The 17,244-nt window shown below is 45.6% G+C and overlaps 1 protein-coding gene across 1 annotated transcript; it reads left to right on the forward strand.

Annotated features, from left to right (window-relative positions):
• The first annotated feature begins 9,060 nt into the window (after positions 1 to 9,060).
• On the forward strand, positions 9,061 to 16,111 carry IP6K2 (inositol hexakisphosphate kinase 2). The gene is made up of 5 exons (XM_006892930.1): positions 9,061 to 9,400; positions 11,301 to 11,523; positions 12,315 to 12,490; positions 14,736 to 14,911; positions 15,337 to 16,111. The coding sequence occupies exons 1-5, from the start codon at positions 9,199 to 9,201 to the stop codon at positions 15,835 to 15,837; spliced, it is 1,278 nt and encodes a 425-aa protein (XP_006892992.1). The 5' UTR covers positions 9,061 to 9,198; the 3' UTR covers positions 15,838 to 16,111.
• The last annotated feature ends 1,133 nt before the right edge of the window (positions 16,112 to 17,244 follow it).

Consider the following 17,244-nt stretch of genomic DNA (forward strand, 5'->3'; position numbering starts at 1 on the left):
CATTGAAGTCTATGGGGGAGAGAATAGTCTAAAAGTATTATATTTTAGGGCATTATTTTTATCGTAGGAGTATGCAATGAGGGTTGCAGAGTGGATTATATTTGGGGGTAGGGGGTGGGGTTTGGGGAGGTGCTGGGGGATTGTGTACCAATGAGGGAGTTTTTCTTTTGCTTTTTAAGGAGAGGAGCAAACGGGGCGGGGAGGGGGGGGTTGTGCAGGGAGAAGGGTGCAACAATGAATGAATGCAATTCCAAAAAAAAAAAAAATGGGCTTTCAAAGCAAGCAGGTGTATATACTAAGACATACATGTTGGTGTTCATAGTAGGTGTGATGGATTTGTGAGTGTGTGTGTATGTGCGCACGCACACACCATCAAATCAGATCTGACTGGGACAGGAGGAGATTGCCCCTCCTTCTCCAACAGAGCATCTGGTGGATTCAAACCGTGTTCCTCTAGGATTGCAGTGCAGCTCCTTGCCACTAGGCCACCAGAGCTCCCTTAATGTGATGGAGTTTTGAGGGAGCATGACTGTCTCCTGAAAGTCCTTGCTGTCAGCAGGTATCTTCATTCTAGTCAGAAAGAAGCCTTGCTTTGAGTAAGGTGACTATCAGGTTGACCTTGGCATGCGTGACTCAAGGTGTTTGATGTGAGTCCAGTTAGAATTGATGGGAAGGTGTATGGTATTATTCACAATGACTTTCCTAGGCCTTCAAATTTTTCTCATGTGCAAACAAGATGTGTAAGCTACTCGTGATAGAATTGGTTAGTTTTGCCATCACTCCAGGTTGAACTTCAGTGGTGTTTGCAGCAGAAAAGGAGAATCTTCATCGCCAGCATAAAAGAAGCAGCAGAGAATGCAGCATATGCCTTTTGGGACCAGAGATTTCCTGTGCTGGTCAGACTGGAACCTAGACAGGAGCAATGGAGAGACAGCTGACCTGGGACAGCCACCCGTGAAGCTGGGTCAGAGTCACGGGTCATTGCCCGAACCTGAGGGAGGTCTGTACCATAATTGGCTGAATTAAGGGACCTTTGTAACACTGACTTAAAGCTGAGGAGAGTCTGAAGGTCGCAGGACCTGCACTTGAGCAACTGCCCTGACTAAAGAAAGAATTGCATCCTGTTCTCTATCTGAATTAAAACCTTTTAACTTCCCTAATAAACCCCAAAACCTAAGTGTAGTTCTGCAAGTTCTGTGTGGCCACTGCAGTGGATTACTCAGTGGTAGAGCAGCTAAAACCTTGTTGATGGGTGGTTGGTGTTAGAATTGGTAGAAGGGTATTTGGGAAGCAAAAGGAACTTGTTTGACCTCCTAGGAAACTGGTTTTGTGCTGTCAGTGTCCTAGATGGGCACCATAAGTTAAATGGCAGTCAGGCACAGCTTCCTTTACAGAAGATAAATTTCATGCCGAAGGTTTGCCTCTTTAATAACTAATATTTTGAAGTATAAGCTTTTGTGATTATGCTTATTAAAATTTTTTAAATTATTAAATATAAAGAATGTAAAAATAGCCATCATCTCAAGTTATTTCCTTGTTAACTGTTTAATGTTTTATGAAATGTTCATGAGCAATCCAAGCATAATTGTTAAGGACATGTATTAAATTGATGTTGTTGTCGTTTGTGGTCGAATTGAGCACAGCTTCTAGCGAACCTATGGACAAAAGACCTGAAGCCATTCTATAACTATCATCATTTCTCCAAGTTCATAGTTTCAAGAGGCATGTGGTTTAGGAAGTGGCTGCCACTCCTGCTTCCCAGCCTGTCTTAAACCGGGAGCTCCACCAAACACTGTCCACCATGGGCAGCCTTTATGGCATTTGACACCCCACCCCACCCCGAGTGGCACAAGGTTCAGCATCACAACAAACCCTGTGATGCCAGATTACCTCAGTGCAGCAACTTGACAGAGGAGTGCTGTATATTTAGAATGTTCCTCCATAATAAGATAACACTAGACCCTCGGGCCCAACCAACTTTTAAATACAAGGGAAGGAGGAAGACAGACAGACAGAGACAGAGACTAACAAAAGGCCTGAAACCTTTCCATAACTAAGTGGAACAAGAGTTTTATCAATGAAAAAAAAAAAAGGAAGAAGTGATTGTGTGTTTAACTTTTTAAGAAACTGTCACAACTCTTTCAATATGGCTGTACTTTTCCTACAGTCCTACCAGTAGTGTGTTAAAGTTGCTTCATACTGGTGGGTATCAGTTCCTGGATGGAGCATCCTGTCTGCACTGATTACACAGATAAGGTGAAAATTGCTGATTCAAGACCAAGAAGAAAGGCTTATCAGTCTGCTTTCATAAATATTCCCATGGAGCTTTTGTACTCTCCGTGAAATCACTGTGAGTCACAATTGACTTCATGGCAGTAGGTTTCGTGAGTGACTTAGTGGTATTTTAAGTGATTTACATTTTTCTTTCCTCTGTAAAAGGAAAGGTATTCAGATGACTGTGGTTAAGTGATGGAAAGGAATTCTGATGACTCCGCTGTAAACCAGAAAGGCATTTGTTAAAAACTAACAGGAAAAGATGTGACCATCTTACTTTGATAAAGATTTCAGCCTTGGAAGCCCTAGGGGGCAGTTATACTCATTGTATAGAGTCTGTAAGAATTGGCAGCAGTGGGTTGGTAATTTTGTCCTACTACATTGCCTTCATTGAAAATTAATTGATCAGATAGGTGTGGGTCTATTTTTGGACGCTGTTCTGCTTCGTTGATCTATATGCTTATTCCCTTGCCAATACTGTATGGTTTTAATTATGTACCATTATAGTAGATGTTGCAATGGTAGGATGTTTCTAAATTTGGTCTTTTAAAAAATTGTGTTGAAAAAAATAAAATAAAAACCAAAAAATTGTGTTGGTTATTCTAAGAGATCCTTTGCGTTTCTCTGTCAGTTTTAGAATCACATAGTTTCTACCACAAAAAAGCTGTGCTGGGGTTTTGATGGAGAGTGTATTGAAGCTGTAGATCAATTTAAGGATAATTAATGGATGATAGGACTCTTCTGATCCTTGATCACATGTGGCAACTTTTTACTGAGTTCTTTAACTTTTCTCAACAGTGTTTTGTGGTTTTCAGTGTCAGGTCTTGCATCTCTTTTGCCAGATTTATTTATCACTTTGTTTTTAATTTTATTAATGCTTTGGTAAATGCATTAGTTTTTTTCTTTAATTTTAGCTTTCTGTTCAGCAGTTTAGAGGTATGGAATTTATCCTTTCCCCATATTTGGCTATTAAGTTTGTTTCCAAATGAGGACTTTTGCATATACTATTTTAAATCTTCTGGTAGTTGTTGAAAACCTTTGTATGGTGGTGCCCAGAATTAGGACAGGCTTCATCTGTTTGTCCACCTCTAAGCCAGAGGTGCCCAGTAGCCACTTGCCTCACTGGCTGGGGTGCTGGCAAGAGTGCCCTGGAGAAGAACAAGTGTGGACCTGTCACTGCAGAGTACGGTGTGCGTTGGTTGTTGTGGAAGCCAGGAGAACCCTGACAGGCTGGTGTTTTATGGCTTGGTGATGACCCCAGTGATGTCATCATGGGTGATGTGTACAGGTCTGTGCGATGGCAGGCACATACTAGAGGGTGGCTCTTGGCTTCCTGGGGGAAAAGTGTGGGTAGTGAAGGTTGTTTTTCTGTCTTCACACTAGAGTGCCTCCAGCCATCCCCTGCTATGCCTGACCCTAGGGTTTTCTGTCCTCAGAGTAAGTGGCCCCAGGGGATCTAATTTGTAGCTCATTAGCTAAATTCACAACGACCTGGCTCCTCTAAGGACCGTGAGCTTTGGTGAGTCATAGTTGTTTTACTTGTAATAAGTAGGTGCTTTACTCATTAAGACAGGTGGGTCCTTAATCCAATTAGATGACTTTAGGGGCTGGAAAGTAAAACTAAATCTGGAACCAGTATTTTGTGGCTATTTGCTGTCTCCTTGGTAGGTACAGGGCCAACAAACACATGGCATTGGCTTTGTTGTTATGTGCTATCAAGTTGACCACGACTCATAGCGACCCTGTTTCTGACATACTTGAACCCACTGCCACTCACTATGTCAATCCATCTCATCCACGGTCATCATCTTCTGCGCTGACCCTCAGCCCTTCCAAGCATGATGTCCTCCCAGAGACTGGTCCCACTTAGCGACATGCCCAAAGTATGTGAGATGGAGCTTCAAAATCCTTGTCTCCAAGGAGCAAACTGGTTTCACCCTCTCCAGAACAGACCTATTCTCTTAGAGAGCCAAGTTGTGTTTGTTAATTTAAAACTCCAGGATCCCTGGGAAATAGGGCTGGAGAAACCCCCTTGCTAAAACCACATGTGGAACAGCGAGTAGCAGCAGGTGGAGCAGAGTTAGGAGGGGCTTGGTGCCAGACTTTGCTTGCTACTTGGTCAGGATGAACCTAAGTTGTATGATACTTGAGAGACTGGTCCTTCATTTTCCTGTAGGGGTGGGGTTTGAGTGATAGGCCGTCAAATAAACACTATCACAGTGCTTTTGCCTACAATCCCAAAAGGGAGAAGTACATTGTAGTACAGTGAAGCCATAGTGAAAGTTCATATTGAGAGACTGAACATAATTGAAACAAAAGGATCACAGAATAATACTGATTTACTGTACTGTGACCTAGTGGTGAGAAGCTGTGCTGCAATTCCAAAGGGCAGGTGGTTCAAATCCACAAGCTGCTCTGAGGGAGAAAGCTGGGCAATCTCCTCCCCCTGGAGGGTCAGCTATAGCTCTGTTCAGACTTGATGGTAAAAAAATGGGTGGTGCATTGATATTTTCTATTTTCTTAAAAACAACCAAACCCATTGGTGAATATTCACTTATTTGGTTACCCAACAACCTAAAGAGTATGGAGCTAGCTACTCCAGGCTTCTCTGCCCATTTTACAGTCTAGAAAACTGAAACTCGAAGGGAACCAAGGACTTGCAGAGTTTTTCTCTGAGCTACTGAGTGGCAGAACTGGGACTAGAAACTACCTCATCCTGCCCATGCCACCTAACTTCAGGTTCATCAGTTGTCTTCTTAATTCCTCCTCACATTTGGGAGTTTCCTCTGTCATCAGACTTGGCTCAGCCAGGCCAAACCGAGTCAAGTCAGCCTTATTGTGCTGCCCCTATGCCCAAGATAATTTTTCTACCCTAGAGAGTAACGTCCTGTCGACTGCCAAAGTTGAATGCTGAGGAAGATGGTGGCAAGGTGCCACCACATGATAATGAATACACTGGGGGCCAAAGATCAGGGGTTTTTTTATTTTTTATTGGTGAAAGATGCCTGGAGAGAAATGTTTTCTACTTAATCGAATACATTTACAGAGTCGGTAATGAAGTTCTGACAGGGAAAGTAGATTATACCCCATAGAAAGTATCATGAGGATTACAAAAAATTTGTATTTCATTTGCAGTACTTAACACTGCGTTATTTCAAAACATAACATTGCAGAATTGCGTTGTAGTTAGCAAAAGCAGTCTCAAACCTTTATGGAAGTTTTGGAATGTGTCTGAACCAGGCCTAGGAGGAAGGAGCATTTTGTGCTTACACGGTTTTAGTAGTTGGAGTTCTGACTCATGCTTTTGCGTACTGGCAGGCTAACCATGACTCAGTAGTTTTCCTCTTACCAGGTGTTGCTCTTACCAGGCCTTTTCAGTAGGCTAGTCTGAACTGGTCTGGTGTTGACAGAAAGGGCTGGTCATCTTTGCCCTCCACCTCCTGAAGAGAGTACAAGATAACTGGGATGTATTCAGCCCTCCATTCAATTGCTCTGTAGTGATGAGAAGACCATGACAGTTAAGAATTAGGACCTTGAGTTTTGTTCTTTGTAGGTAGAAAATATACTGCTTTTTAAAAAATTCTTGAGTCAATAGAGGCCTAGAATTGGATTTTCTTGGAAAATATTATCACTAGTTTAAACTCTTTTAAGAGAGACTATAAGTAAAAACCACAAATCCATGGTAAAAACATTTAAGCTAAATGTCTGGAATGCGTAGTAGAAGATGCTGTACCAAGGCAGAGATGCCTGAGAGTATGTAACCCTGCAGAGGTGGGTGCAGGACTAGGCGCTTGGCACATTGATTTTACTTCAGAGCTATGGCTTAGTACCTGTGGCCCTGGGTGAATTTCCTCACCTCTCTGAATCTTAGCTTCATCATTTGCAACAAATATCTACCTTATAGAAAGTACTGTTGAGGTAAGAATACCTGTAACTGGTCCATTGTGTGGACTCATCTCTAGCCAACTTGTCCTCACCACCACTATCTCACTTGTCCGAAGAACATGAGGAATTAAAAACTTAGCACCAAAAAAAAAAAAAACCCAACAAACAAACTTAGCACAAACCATTGTTGTTAGCTGAGGTTGAATTGGCTTTCACTCAGAGATCCCTTGCATAACAGAACAAAACATTGTGGTCCCGCCCTATCTTCACCATTGTTAATGTATTAGTCCCATTGTCACAGCCAATGTGTATTCCTAAGCTACTTTCAGTCTTCCACGGGGCAAAGTTCTCTATATTGGGCAGTATCCTGTGATCATCTGTAGAGTTGTCAGAGGCTAATTTTCAGAAATAGATTAGCAGGCCTTCCTTGCCTGCCATAACCTGGAAACACTACTGAAACCTGTCTACTGTGGATAACCCTGCTGACATGTGAAATATTGGTAGCCTAGCCACCACACTACAGCAACATACAAACCACAATAGTAGGAGAAACTGGCAGAAGGGTGGTTTATAAGCCCTATATTATTGGTAGGTGCCATTGAACTGACTACAACTCTTGTTTTTGTTGTTGTTATGTGCCACTGAGTCGTTTGTGACTCATAGCGACCATAGCGACCCTATGTACAATATGTACAAGAGCCCTAAATGCCGTTCTATCCTGTGCCAACCTAGCCATCTCAAACGCACTCATTCCCACCACTCCAGTCACAGAATCAATCTATCTCATTGAAGGTCTTCCTCTCCTTTGCCGCCCCTCCACTCTGCCAAATATGATGTCCCTCTCCAAGGACCAGTCCCTCCTTGCAAGATGCCCAAAGTATGTCAGATGAAGCTTCAGAATCCTTGACTCCGAGGAGCATTCCGGCTTCACCTTCTCTAGGACAAGCCTGTTTGTTTTCCTAGCAGTCCATGGTATATTCAACGCTCTTCTCCAGCACCACAGCTCAAAGGCATCAATTCTCTATCATCCTAGTCACTGTCCAGCTCTCTGATGCATAGCACGTAATTGTGAAGACTATAAACCCGGATCAGGCGCACTTTAGTCTTCAGTACTCTTGAGAGGTCCCTCCCACCTGATTTTCCCAAAGCAATTAGTCTCTTGATTTCCTGGCTTCTGTTACCAAGAGTTTTGACTGTGGAGCCAAGTAAAACTGTTAACTATGTCGATCTCTTCACCATCCATACTGATGCTGCCAATTGGCCCAGTGGTGAGAATCTTTGTTTTCTTGATGTTGAGCTTCAATCCGTATTGAAGGCTGCAGTCTCTGACCTTCTGTAGCAAGCCCTTCAGTTCCTCCTCAGTTTCAGCAAGCAGTGTTGTGTCATCTGCATAATGCAGGTTATTGATGACTCGTCGACCAATCCTGATGCAACATTCCTCCTCTTGCAGCCCAGCGTCTCAGATGATCTGTTCTGCATACAGATTGAAAAGATAAGGAGACAGAACATGTTCTTGATGGTCGGACCCTCTTCTTGATTTTAAACCATGTAGTGTCTCCTTGCTCTGTTCTGACGACTGCCTCTTGGTCCAAATACAGGTTTCGCATTAGCACAATCAAATGTTCTGGGATTCCCATTCTTCTCAGAGTCAGCCACAGCTTATTGTGATCCATACAGTCAAAAGCCTTTGCATAGTCAATGAAGCACAGATAGAACATTCTAGTGACCCTACAAACAACAAATCTGAGCCTCGCCCTGTTCTCCAGCATGTTCACGATCGGCATGATCTCCAGGATGCTCAAGCCCATTGCCCTCTTTACATTAAGTCACATTAGAGATTGCCTGTTTTTCTCCCATGGAGCAGTTGTAGAGTTGAACCATGTGCCTTTGGGTTGGTAGCCAGAGCTCCTGTCCTGTAGTTGTTGTTGTGTGTCATTGTGTTGGAACTAACTCATAGCAGACCCTCCAGTGGGTTTTCAGAGGAAGTAAATAACCCATTCTCCTCCCATGGAGCAATTCGTGGATTTGAGCCTAGCAGCTTGTGGATTTGAACTATAGTCCTTTGAGATTGCAGCATAGCTTCTTACCACTAAGCCAGCAGAACTCCTGCAGTAGAAATGTGTGGCCTGCCCTTTCCTGTGACAGCATACCATCAAATGGTTAAAAGGGTGTGCTTTCTGAAGATGAGTGTGTGGCTCCATTCAGGCCCTGGGCTTCTGATCACCCCAGGAGCCCAACTTTGGTTTTAAAGGTGTGCCCCAGCTTTTGGCGATCAAGATAGAACTGATAAAAATAGTAAGTGACCTAGAACACTGTGTATCTTTTTAAACAAGTTAGCCAGCCTCGATCAGTTGTTTTTAGATACAGACGTTAATCATTAAAGCTGGGCCCAAGCTCCATTGCTAATAAGGTTAATGGGGCTTGTCTTTAGCCCGGGACAGAGGCGGGATGGGTGCTTACCTTGGCCAATCCTGTCTTACTAACGTGCCTTCGCAGGCAGGTTTTCCCTTTGTTTAAATGTATTTTATAAAAACATAATAGACACCTGGGTTAAGCTTGACAATCTTACTGGAAAATGTGTAAGGAAAAAATGGCAGGTTTTAATCCAAACGGTAGGTTGCCGTTGCCTTTGCATCCTTTAGCGGAGGCTGCGTTCTCCTGCTTGCTGTTGTGGGAGGTGCTGGCTATTGGAAGGTCCTGGCTAAAGGGGTGCTCGCCCAGCCAGGGCCTTGCCTCTCAGCGTCCGGCCCCGCCCCAAGTATTTGTTTTTCTGCCGGAGGAGGCGGGGCGGGGCCTCGCTAGAGCTGGGCTGACTATTTGTCTTTCAGCAGAAGGAGGAGGCGAACAGCTTTAAGGCGGTTCCCCGGCCACTTCCAACCCGTGTCCCTGTGTTTGCTTCTGGCAGAGCGTCCTGGCCCGAGTAAACTGAGGAGCTGAGGCTGGACAAAGGGACACGCGGACAGACGACAGACGGAGGGCACGCCGGCCGCTGGACCCTGCTGCCTCCCCCTTTTCTCTGCCGCCGCTTGCACCCGGAGAATGAGCCCAGCCTTCAGGGCTATGGATGTGGATCCCCGCACCAAGGGCATCCTACTGGAGCCCTTTGTCCACCAAGTTGGGGGCCACTCCTGCGTGCTCCGCTTCAACGAGACGACCCTGTGCAAGCCCCTGGTCCCGAGGGAGCACCAGTTCTACGAGACCTTGCCCGCGGAGATGCGCAAATTCACTCCCCAGTACAAAGGTGAGCCCCCCGAGGTAGGCCAAGGAGATGCAAGGACTCGGCTGTCCACGCAGCCTTTCCGGGAACCTTTGTCCCCTCCCACTCACTGTGTTTCCCCCACTCCTCCTACACTTGGCCCTCGGCCCAGCACCTCACACCCTCAGGTTGCAAGTCCTGGTAAGATTACTCAATTCTGTTTTGTTCTGTGGATTTGTTTTGAGTTTCTTTTTGGTGGAAGTGTAGATGTCTTTTATGTTCAGGTGTCTCTTGATGGCGCTAACGCATAGACTCCCATGGGGGGAACAGCAGGAGAAGACTTGGGAGGGTTTTACCCAGAATACTTGCCGCCTGCGCCTTGTGCTCCAGGAAATCAGAAGCCGGGTGATTAGGTAGGCTGGGAGCAGGGCTGACTGAGTCAGATGGAATGCAGGAGTGGGAGGCCTGTGCTCATTAGCTGAAGCCCTTTGCTGTTACAGAATGTCCCCGAAATTGCTAACTGAAGAGCCCATTGATTCCCATATGTGGCATTTTCGTCCTTTTTATAATATTTTTGGGAGACATCAAGAGCCACAGTGTGGCCTTCTTGAGGGTGGGGGGGTCAGAGCCTTTGTAAATTAAGGAAGAGGCAATAAAAGACATTCATTTAAATTTGCATTGCCTGATTTTACCAAAGACTGGAACAACTAGGTTCGTCTGGGACTTTAAAACTTGTTTTTAAGTCAGAATGTACTGGGCATTTTTTTTGTAATGTGGATGTGTGTGTGCGCGTGTGTGTGGTGGGGGTGGGGGGCTGGGGGGCCCTCACTTGGTCCTTCTCTGTTGTTTTTTCCAGGACAAAGCCAAAGGTCCCTTGTTAGCTGGCCGCCCCTGGCCCCCTTTTGTCCCTGGTTCTTTCCCCGTGGCCACAGGGAAGTGCGGCCCCTTGAATTCCCCACCCAGGCTCCTCTGCACCCAGAGTTGTGGGCCACTTCAGAAGTGTCGTCTCTCTCTGAGAACGCATTCCCCTGCAGGAGCGGGCAGGCAGCAAGGAACTGAGCAGATTGAGTGAATCCCGGGCAGAAAGGCCTGGGAGAAAAGGCGTTCAGCCAGTCAACGCCTAGTCGGTTGTAAGGCGCACTCAACGGCACCTGCTGAAATCCTCCCACCTGACACCCCCCTCAAAGACTGAGTACACCTGGCAGGTTCTAGAGACTCCAGGGAAAGAACTGTTTTCGAGGCCACTACGTGTCTGCCCAACCCTGTCTGCCTTGTGTTTCATTTTCCCTTGTGACATGAGATTGCAAAAAGATCAATAAAGTTAATATTTGAGAAGGACAAAAGGCTTGACTTGCCTGCCCTTGTGGGGGCGCTGCAGGAAGCCTTTCAAGGATGTCTGTTGTGCTGTGTGGTTTGTTTTGTTTGCCCCTTTATTTTGCTTTGCTTGCACAATCTTCCCTTAACATTGAATGCTTCTTACACCCCAGGCCAATAAATCTGTCTCCCCAAGGGGCTATCAGCTCTTATTCAGAGCAATCTTTGAGGCCACTGGTGTTTCTTTTGGGGGCATTAAAAATTGCTGCGAGATATAAAGAGCAAAATAAAATGTTTTGCATCTCTCTCAAGACTAGAAGAATTCCACAAAAATTAATAAACATTGTCAATGATGGAAAAACGTGTCTTGTAATTCTTTGGCTCTTGCCTTGTTGAGTGCATCAGAGAGGAAGACTCTCAGCTATGTTTGCTTCTTAATCGCTTGTCTTGTATGGTGTCATCTTTTCTAGCTGTTTTGATATTTGTTAGGTTTGCAGATGAGTTTGGGCCCTCTGGCAACAGAGAGACTAAGGAACAGGGTAAGGAAAAAAAAACAAATGTTACAAACATGTTACTTAGAACGCATCTTCCTTTGGAATTAAAACCTGCTCTGCTCCTCACCCCCTTCCAGGTGTGGTATCTGTGTGTTTTGAAGAGGATGAAGACAGGAATTTGTGTTTAATAGCATATCCACTAAAAGGGGACCATGGACCTATGGACAATGTAGATAATTCAGATTGTGAACCAAAAAGTAAGCTCCTAAGATGGACAAACAAGAAACACCATCTTCTAGAAATGGAAAAGGCTTCCAAGGACTGGGTTCGCCAGCACCGAAAAGAAGATAAGATGAAAAGGTGAGTGTAGGATAAGCTGGGGATCCTGGGTCCAGTAGAAGGGATCTTGGTGAAGGCCTGGTTTCCTGTTACCAGAGACTCACATTATTATTAAATGCCTTGTCATGCGTGGCACTTCTCACATGGCGTGCCTGCCAGCTCCTCTCTGATTAGATTATGCCATTTTGGGGAAGTCGCGGTAGCAGCAGCTGTAAAAGAGACTCAACTACTCATCCCTCCTAAGTCTGCCCTGTGCCAGGCTTTCTACTCTTTTCTGAGGGTAGCAGTGACCGAGACAGGGGCTGTTCCTGGACCTTTGGTTGCTCTCTGAAAGGAAAGGGGGAATGATCATCCTGATATTTGGAGGTTGCACCTTGGCAGAACTTAATGGGGGGCGTGGTATATAATCTACATATCCATGAAAATATCTAATGTCACTAAGCGAGTGGATTTATTCTTGTGGGATTTCGGTTGATAATGTCACAGGTTCCAGGATTCAGAGTCACACTGAGAGTAGTGGAGACTAGAGAGTCAGTAGAGTGTGGGGAAGAGGGGGCACAGGTGTCCTTGCATCTTAGGGTTTCCTTCCTGTGGAAAACAGTGGGCTGCCTACTTAATTTTTTTAAATCAAATTTATTGAGGTGTAATATACACTCAATAAAGTGCACCCAGTTGCAGTGTTTTACAGACAAACACTATAACCACTACATCAAGATAGCCACCTTCTCATCACTCCAGACAGTTCTTTTGCACCTCTTTGGTCCTTAATTTTGATAAAAGCTTGACTTAATTGTATCCTTATTTCTTCACAGCCATAAGTTAGAAGAAGAATTTGAATGGTTAAAGAAGTCTGAAGTCTTATACTACAGTGTAGAAAAAAAAGGGAATGTGAGTTCCCAACTTAAACACTACAACCCTTGGAGCATGAAGTGTCACCAGCAGCAGTTACAGCGAATGAAGGAGAATGCAAAGCATCGGAACCAGTACAGTATCCTTTGTTCAGAACATCTCCATCTTGAGGAGGACCCTTGAAACCCTAAGAGAGAATGGTTGAATTTTGAAGTTGTTGTGTTTCCTCTACTACGAGTATGCCAGGAGACCTCTTATGAGAACCAGGGACAGATTTCACCAGCTTCAAGGCTGGGACTGGTTTGGGAGTGTATATAAGAAAGGAGAGATGGATGGTAAGGGTGATACATGGAAAGTATGGATATATGGGATGACCACGCACCTTATGGGGAGGGAACAGTCAGGGATGAGTCACCAAGAAGAGGAGGACACCTGGCTGCTGCTTGTCAGAATCCTGAAGAACTCCCTGCTTGGTGCTCACCTGCCCAACACCTGGGGCCTGGCTGCCCTTTCTTGGTTCCCACACCAGGAGATGGGCTGTGCAAGAGAAACTTTTAAACTTTTTAAAAATAGACTAATATGTTGAACCCCTAAATACCTATGCCTCAGGTGTAGCAGAACCCCCTTTGTGTGAGTCTCTTGTCACTATCTGTATCAACACTGTGTCCACCCCGAACTAGATTATTTTTGAAACAAGTCTCGTATATTATTTCATCTATATATATACTTCAGAACCGATGTGAAATAATACTGTCAAGCATTATCATTTCTGAAAAATCATTCCATAGTTCATTGTTTAATAGCAGATATCTAATTGATGCCCATATTTTTTCTGATTATCTCACCAGTAGATGTCTTTACTGCTGGCTTGTTTGGATCCCAGTGAGGTCAACCTCATTGCACAAGTCTTTTTAGATGCCCCTCCCCATTTTCTCTCCTTGGAGATGTCAGAAAAAAATGAGGTTTTCCAGAGCTCCCAACAGGCTGAGTTTTGCTGCTTGCACCTCTGCAGTTTCACTGTTTCTAGTAAGTTGATAATTGGATCTAAAGGCTTTGTCACATTCTGTTCTGCTTGGGAGATGGAGTGGGGGCAGGGAGCTCTCATCGACGGTATTGTGCCTGTCCTTGAGCACACACAGGCATCAGTTGTCTTTCTGTTGCCTTAGCTTCATTTTTTCATTAGGTAGTTTTCTAATTCTGACATACTCATCACTCATTAGCCTAGTATCTTTCTATAAAGAGAAGCTTTCCCTCATCAACTTTGTGATTATCTTGAGGGAACAAAAAAAAAGTTCTTTTCTCCATTTACTAGATATTTGGAGTAACGCATGTCCCTAACATTTGCCAAGACAGCTAGTGAGTATTAGAGCATGATGAGTATATGAATATAAATATATTTGATCTCAGTTATCCCATCTTAAGGCCAATAGGAGCCTCCTTAGATGGGCTCCTGAGTTATTTTGGTACAACCACAGTAGTTTGTGATACCTTCTCTTGTTTTCTGGTATGAAAAAGTGGCTTAAGGTCATGTGCATTTCCTGCCTCAGATGTGAGTTCAGACATTCTTCTGAGGCAGGAGTTGGTAAAAAGCCTTTCAGTAAAGGACCAAATAGAATGTTTAGGCTTTCTAACCTGGCTATCTGAAACAGCTGTGCTGTCACAGCTTGAAAGCACCATAGACAGTTAATAACTAAGAGAGCGTAGTTCTCACTGACATCAGAAGTTTGTAAAATGTTTGTCCCATAAAATATATTTTACCCCCCTCGTCTTATTTAAAAATGTAGAAATCACTCCTCGTTTATGGGGCATACAGCCGTATGCAGTGGACCAGAACCCCTACATTAAAGAGCCTGGTTTCCTTTAATGGGAAATGAGAAGGCTGCACTCTGGAAGCAAAGGGGTTGTTCCTTTTGGTCATTGTTTATAGACCTTGCCAATGGACACAACTAGAAAACGCAAATTTATTCTAAAGAAAAACAGTTTTTCATATTAATATTTCCAGTTCACATTCCAGACTTCAGAATTTACTGAACTTATTTGATGTTTTGTTTCTAATTGTGCATAGTGTCCTAGTCCCACTCCTGGCTGAGTTCAGGGGATTGTGGATCTTTGGGGGAGGTAATGGCATGGGCACGAAGACAGTGGAAAGGTCCTCTTAGTTCGGCCACCAGCTTTAGGTTTCTTCCCTAAACCTAGATGGCAGTGGCAGGTGGTGGTGAGTAGGAGATGGCAGGACAGGTGAGGCCTCTCTGACTGGCTGGCATGAAGCCCTGTGAGTCCAGGCTTCTCTAGGACACTGCAGACAGGCGGTGTGTTCCAGGAGTGCTACAGCACCAAGCAGCAGCAGCACTTCGTTTTGGAGGGACTTGTCCTTAACTACCCAGAATTTATTTTATTGGAGAATCTGACCTCTCGCTATGAGGTGCCTTGTGTCCTGGACCTCAAGATGGGCACACGTCAGCACGGTGATGATGCGTCAGAGGAGAAAGCAGCCAACCAGATCCGCAAGTGCCAGCAAAGCACATCTGCAGTCATTGGCGTGCGCGTGTGCGGCATGCAGGTGAGGGGTGTGCGGCAGGTGGTGTGGGCTGACCAGGACACCTTGCCCTGATGTAATCCTCCTGTTTTCTCAAAAGATCACAAGTTTAATACTGTGAGTCATGTATCGTTCACACATTCTCCCTTGGGGTTGGCCTTGATTGCCGAGTCCACAGTTTGAGAGGTAAAAGGAAAGAGGGTTAGGTCCTCATCACTGACCCACATGCCAAACGGGCCTGGGCCACAGTGACGGAACCCAGGTTGAAGGGCTACATCCCAGGTGGGTGGTCTTCAGAGGATAGTAGCTCCTTGAATTTTACTCTTGACAAGTTGAAAACTTTGATCCAGGACTGCTACATTGTCCCCCCTCCCGCGCTGCTGTCCCCAGGCTCCAGTCTCTGTCTGAGACCATCCTCTGCTCCTCACCATCTGATCTCCCTCCCACAGGTGTACCAGGCAGGCAGCGGGCAGCTCATGTTCATGAACAAGTACCACGGAAGGAAGCTATCAGTACAAGGCTTCAAGGAGGCACTTTTCCAGTTCTTCCACAATGGGCGATACCTGCGCCGAGAGCTCCTGGGTCCTGTGCTCAAGAAGCTGACTGAGCTCAAAGCAGTGTTAGAGCGACAGGAATCCTACCGATTCTATTCAAGTTCCCTGCTCATCATCTATGATGGTAAGGAGTGGCCCGAGGTGGTCCTGGACTCGGACGCTGAGGACTTGGAAGACCTGTCAGAGGAGTCGGCCGATGAGTCTGCTGGCGCCTATGCCTACAAACCTATTGGCACCAGCTCAGTGGATGTGCGTATGATCGACTTTGCACACACCACCTGCAGGCTATACGGCGAGGACAGTGTGGTGCACGAGGGCAAGGACGCTGGCTACATCTTTGGACTCCAGAGCCTAATAGACATTGTCACAGAAATAAGTGAGGAGAGTGGAGAGTGAGCTTGCTGACTGCACTGGCACCTGAGACTCTAAACGTCCCCGGCACAGCTGTGCTGCGTCGGAAGCAACAGAGGAGGCCACGTGGCCAGGCGGTTGCCCCTGCAGCCTGGAGCTGACCCGCAGAGGCCCCTGTGAGCCCAGCCTGAGCCAGCCCTAGCCGTCCTCGGAGTCTATTTATTTTAACTGTTTCTTCAACATTCCACATCTGATGATGCAAATACCTCTTTCTTCCCTGAGTGTAAACGTTCCAATACAAAACTTTTTGTTAATTGTACACAGTCCTGTTGTCGTTCTTGCCGGGGGGGGGGGGGGGGAAGCTAGCTGGCTCCTACTCCTAACCCTTAGGAGCCTTCCACCTGCTAAGACCACAACCTTATCTGAGAGCATTGTTCTCTTGACCACTGTTCCCCCAACTCAGATCAAAAAACCGCCACAACTTCTTGGCTTGGTACATAATTCCCCCAATCCAAGACTCTGAAATCCCAAAAAAGGACCCCTGCACACATATCTAGACCCCTCCAATCTGTTCTGGCTTAGTGTGCTGCATGTACCCAGAGAACCCCACTTAATATGGTCTGTTCTCCCATGAAGCTGAAACCAAAGCCAGGCAGTGTGTGCTCCAGACCGGGAGTCAAACTTGGCTCCTGCTCTACCAATAGCTGCTAACTACTGGACATTACAGTGTCATCCTGGTGAATGGATTCAGAAGGATGGGTCTCACAGAGCGAATGTTCAAGGCAAAAGTGGTTGTGGCCACAAGTCCTGTCCTGACTACCACACAGTCTTTGGCTTGGCTACAGCCTGTTCTTCACAACAGCCCTGAAGAGCTTACCTCAGCTCGAAGGGTCTCCAGAACAAGTTGATGGGAGGTTTTGAAGTGTAGAGTCAGTATCCCCAGAGGTACACTGTGCAGAGAGGATCTAGGGGTCCAACTCTGGCCCCTCTCTGCTCCAGAACTAAGTACCTCCTCCCCGGCCTGCTATGTCCAACTGCATACATGCCCTGACTGTGCCCACGTGCTCTTATTTCATGGGTCCAGGCTCCCATTTTGGGGTTGGGGCATGTATATTTTAAGACAGGAATAAAAGGGTCCCTCTAGATCCACAACCTTCAAAGACCCAAGGTCAGGACATATTGGAGAAGTAGATTGTCCAACTGTGGGCCTCCACCTACATGACACCTCCTACCCTCAGAAGGATACACCAGAAAGGATAATTTAGAGTTTTATGTCCTGTAAAGACCATAAAGCAATGTGAGAATGACCTGAATGATGACGTTATGCTGTGCCAGGAGGGAGAGAGGTGTCCGAGGCAGAAAACACTCCGGAATACAGAGGAAGAGTGAGAAGCCAGGGGTTCAAGGTTGTGTCTTACTTGGCAACCTCACAAGACAGCAAAACTGCTCATA

This window comes from Elephantulus edwardii, unplaced genomic scaffold (assembly GCF_000299155.1).
Source record: "Elephantulus edwardii isolate Elephantulus edwardi_28Jun2011 unplaced genomic scaffold, EleEdw1.0 scaffold00121, whole genome shotgun sequence".
Classification (NCBI taxonomy): Eukaryota; Metazoa; Chordata; class Mammalia; order Macroscelidea; family Macroscelididae; genus Elephantulus; species Elephantulus edwardii.

Excerpts from the sequence above, each read along its gene's own strand:
- IP6K2 (XM_006892930.1), top strand. The coding sequence starts at position 9,199 with ATGAGCCCAGCCTTCAGGGCTATGGATGTGGATCCCCGCACCAAGGGC. Across the intron at positions 11,524-12,314 it reads AAAGAAGATAAGATGAAAAG|CCATAAGTTAGAAGAAGAAT; the intron begins GTGAGTGTAGGA and ends ATTTCTTCACAG. Across the intron at positions 12,491-14,735 it reads AAAGCATCGGAACCAGTACA|AATTTATTTTATTGGAGAAT; the intron begins GTATCCTTTGTT and ends TTAACTACCCAG.